At 66.5% G+C, this 3,963-nt stretch overlaps 1 protein-coding gene across 1 annotated transcript; it reads left to right on the plus strand.

Moving 5' to 3' along the window:
* The first annotated feature begins 19 nt into the window (after positions 1-19).
* On the plus strand, positions 20-2,420 carry RASSF7 (Ras association domain family member 7). Its single transcript, XM_015562406.1, has 6 exons — positions 20-168; positions 281-410; positions 555-1,258; positions 1,568-1,663; positions 1,738-1,819; positions 1,901-2,420. The coding sequence occupies exons 1-6, from the start codon at positions 154-156 to the stop codon at positions 1,927-1,929; spliced, it is 1,056 nt and encodes a 351-aa protein (XP_015417892.1). The 5' UTR covers positions 20-153; the 3' UTR covers positions 1,930-2,420.
* The last annotated feature ends 1,543 nt before the right edge of the window (positions 2,421-3,963 follow it).

Below are 3,963 nucleotides of genomic sequence, written 5' to 3' on the forward strand. Positions count from 1 at the left end.
GCAGGAAGTCCTGCATCTGGTTAATGATTCCCCTTGTTCCGGGAGTGGGGCGGGGCCAGAGGAGGCTGGGAAGTGGGGAAGCCTCCAGTGCTCCTGGAGGGCCGACTGGTTCCCCCCTTTGGGGGGCTGGTCTTGACTACCCCCACCCCAGGAATGTGTGGCCTTCGGGTAGGGCTGGGCACAGGATAGCAGGGCGGCAGCCCCGAACCAGTTCTGTGGGTGAGGGACGGGCCCGGGGGGAGGGCCAGGCAGGGCTTGACATTGTCGCCCTCACCTGCAGGATAGGGTATGCCCTCTGGGCTGGGCCATGGAGCTGAAGGTGTGGGTGGACGGCATCCAGCGAGTGGTCTGCGGCGTCTCGGAGCGGACCACCTGTCAGGAAGTGGTGGTCGCACTCGCTCAAGCTATAGGTGAGTCCCCACCAGGTGGACCGGGGGTGGAGTCTGGCCTCTGAGGGTGGGGCTAGTTGCTGATCCCTCTTGCCCTCCCCTGGCTTCTCAATCTAGGGGACAAGGGGTGGGGGGATGTAGGCTGACCCCTCTCCCCCACCCCAGGCCAGACTGGCCGTTTTGTGCTCGTGCAGCGTCTCAGGGAGAAGGAACGGCAGCTGCTGCCCCAGGAGTGTCCAGTGGGTGCCCAGGCCACCTGTGGACAGTTTGCCAGCGATGTCCAGTTTGTCCTGCGGCGGACAGGGCCCAGCCTCACTGGGAGGCCCTCCTCAGACAGCTGCCCACCGCCTGAGCGCTGCCCAATCCGCGCCAGCCTTCCCCCAAAGCCCAGACCAGCACTGGGCCGTGAGCCCCCGAAAGCACTGACCCTCAGCCTGGGGTGCCCCAGGCTGGCCTCTGGCCTGGCGCTGCCTGAGCCGGTGGCCTCTGTCGCGCCGATGCCCGGCCACTGCGAAGACCTGCAGGACCTGGAGCGGCGGGTGCAGAGGAACGCAGCAGAGCTGGGCCAGGAGGCCTTCTGGGAGCAGGAGCTGCGGAGGGAGCAGGCGCGGGAGCGGGAGGCCCAGTCCCGGCTGCAAGCGCTGAGCGCGGCCACGGCTGAGCATGCCGCCCGGCTGCAGGCCCTGGCGCGTGCCCTGGAGGACAAGCTCCTCTCCCCTGCAGAGGCCCCTGGGCCCCCCTCGCCCACAGCGTCTGCCACAGAACGCCTGCGCCGGGACCTGGCTGCCCAGGAGCGGCAGAGTGCGGAGGTACAGGGCAGCCTGGCCCTGGTGAGCAGGGCTCTGGAGGCTGCAGAGCACGCCCTGCAGGTGAGCTCATGGGACTGGCGCCCGGACTGGACACGGGTGGATTTGGGGCTGCAGAGGCCCCTGGGCCCCCCTCGCCCACAGCGTCTGCCACAGAACGCCTGCGCCGGGACCTGGCTGCCCAGGAGCGGCAGAGTGCGGAGGTACAGGGCAGCCTGGCCCTGGTGAGCAGGGCTCTGGAGGCTGCAGAGCACGCCCTGCAGGTGAGCTCATGGGACTGGCGCCCGGACTGGACACGGGTGGATTTGGGGGTTGGTCCTGGGGTCTGACCAGGTTCATGGCTGTGCCCACTGAGGGTCCCCTGTGCCCCAGGCCCAGGCCCAGGAGCTCGAGGAGCTGAACCGGGAGTTGCGTCAGTGTAACCTGCAGCAGTTCATCCAGCAGACGGGGGCCGCTCCCGGCACGCAGGTCAGCGTGGTTCCCGCGGAGGGTCGGGCTGGCGGGGGCCCAGCCGCCTCCCAGCTGACCTGCTTTCCCCACAGGATCTCATGCCTCCAGCCAGAGGAAAGCCCCTCCCAGGAGCCCCCCGGAGTCCTGCCCTAGTGTCCAGTCTGAGCCCAGAGGGTATGTCTGTCTGCCCCCCTCTGGGTGGGATGAGGTCCTCCTGTAGCCCCCCAGTCCCCTCAGCCTGTGTCCTCTCCACAGTTTCCCCCATGAGGCAGAGCTGGAGGTAGCAGCACCTGCCCCTGCCCGGAATGAACGTCCACTGCCAGCCCAGCCCTGGGCTCTGATGGCACGAGCGAGGGCAGCAAGGGGCAGCCCAGCCTGGATAACAGAAGGACCGGCGGCCATAGAGGACTCGTGCCCCCATGCAAGTGGAAGCCCTCGGGCCCTGCACCTGAGACAGAACACCCGGAACTGGGTCAGGAGGCGGCTGAGGACTCTCACCTGGTATTGCCAAGTCTGCCAAGCCCCCTGGAGAAGCCTGGGCATGGCCAGCTCAGAACTTGCTAGGCCCCAAAGGCCACAGCTCTTTGTTGGGGACCAGAGATGCGTGGATGCTGTTTTTAGTCTGTGGGTCTGTGCTTGCGCGTGGGAGGCACCCTTCAGTGTGTGTGTGTGTGTGTGTGTGTGTGTGTGTTCGTGTTCAGGTGTGTGTGTACACGAGTGTGTGAGTGCTGCCTCCCCTACGACACTGAAACCTCAATAAACTGCCTGAAGTGGCTTGAGTGTGTCCTGAGGCGGCCTAGGCGGGGTCTATGAGGTCTAACACTGGGGACTCCACCCAGGGTCACTGGGCAGTACCCCCAGCTGCTGGGGGCTGGCCACAGCCAGGGCGCCTGAGAAGGGGGTCTCCCCGGGCCTTCCGTTTCAGGCTTCCATGCCCACCCACTCCCCCCCCCAGGGGCGCTCTGCAGCCGGAGCCCACGGTTGGAATCGGTCAGGCTGGAGCCCTGGCTTGGGTTTTATCGGACCCTCTCCCACCTCGTTCCTCTCCCTGGGCCTGCTCCTCCCCAGCAGGAGCTGCCGCCCACTCTGGGGTGGCCCCTGGAGAGTACTCCAGGACATGCCAGACCTGCCTGTCAGGTTGACTAAGGCTGAGCGCTTGTAGGGGTGGGTCCCAGGACTCCTGGATTGGCCTGGCCCAGGGAGCTGTGCCCAGAGGAGCTCTGTAGGCCCCGTGAGGGTGTGGCTGCTGGCCTACCCACACCCCCCTCGGCTCCCCAGGTGGGCGGGAAGCCTCTGCTGGGAGCCTGCAGCCTTGAAGTCGGGGCAGCCATCCAACTCGCAGTCCTTTCCTGGGCTGGGCCGCAGCTCCCGGCTCCGAGGGCTGTGGTGAAGACCAGAGACCTCTGTGACGGCCAAAACTCGGGCTCAGCTTTGGGCTCAGCCTCGGTACTGGGGACCAGGAGGGTGACATCCTAGGTCAAGGGGGTTTGGGCTGAGTTTTGGGGTTGACAACGCTGGGATGGAGTCAGCCTTCTGGGGTGGCCCTGAGTCAGGCCTGGTGCTCCCCACTTCCTTTGGAGCAGACCACAGGGGCCGTGAAGGCCTCAGCTTCAGGAGCAAGGAAGCCAAGAGCCCAGCTTGCGGGGAGCAATGACGGGGGGGGGGGAGTCCTGCTGAGACAGCACAGATGGGGAGTGGCCGGATGCTCCAGGCGGCAGGAGGGATCCTCTGCTAGCTCCCAGCCCGGCCACGCTCCTGTCTCCACTGCCCTGCTCCGCAGCCTGTTCCTGACCCGTGGGGCTTGGGCTGGCCTGACCGCAGCCCCAGACGGGTCCAAGCACAGGTCACACGGGGTGTAGCCTGGACTGGAAAGGCTGATGGGGCTGGTGGGGCCATGTCCTGGTGGAAGGGCTGGGAGCGCGGCATGCTCCCCTCGCCCACAGTCCCCATCCACACTCAGGAAGGTGGGACGGAGCTGGGCCCCAGCCCTGAGCCACTGCAGGGATCACCTCCCACGCTGAGCACACAGGGCAGCAGGGGCAAAGCCAGGTGCCAGCAGGGGCCATCCTACACACACACGGGATGGGCAGGACTAGCCCTTGCCCTCCCCGGTATCATGAGCTTCCTCACCAAGTCTCCCAGCCCCAAAGGGAAGCAGGCACAGCGCTGACTGAGCTCGCGCACCCTGGTCTCCTATGTCTGTTTCCAGGGACACCTGTCCTGAAGCCACCACGAGAGGCCTGTCCCCGGTCTGCTCCTGGCTCTGTCAGGCTCGTGAGCCCACTTCAGAAGGGGTCCTCTCCGCCAGAGCGAAGAGG

This window comes from Myotis davidii, unplaced genomic scaffold (genome assembly GCF_000327345.1).
Source record: "Myotis davidii unplaced genomic scaffold, ASM32734v1 scaffold3578, whole genome shotgun sequence".
NCBI lineage: Eukaryota > Metazoa > Chordata > Mammalia > Chiroptera > Vespertilionidae > Myotis > Myotis davidii.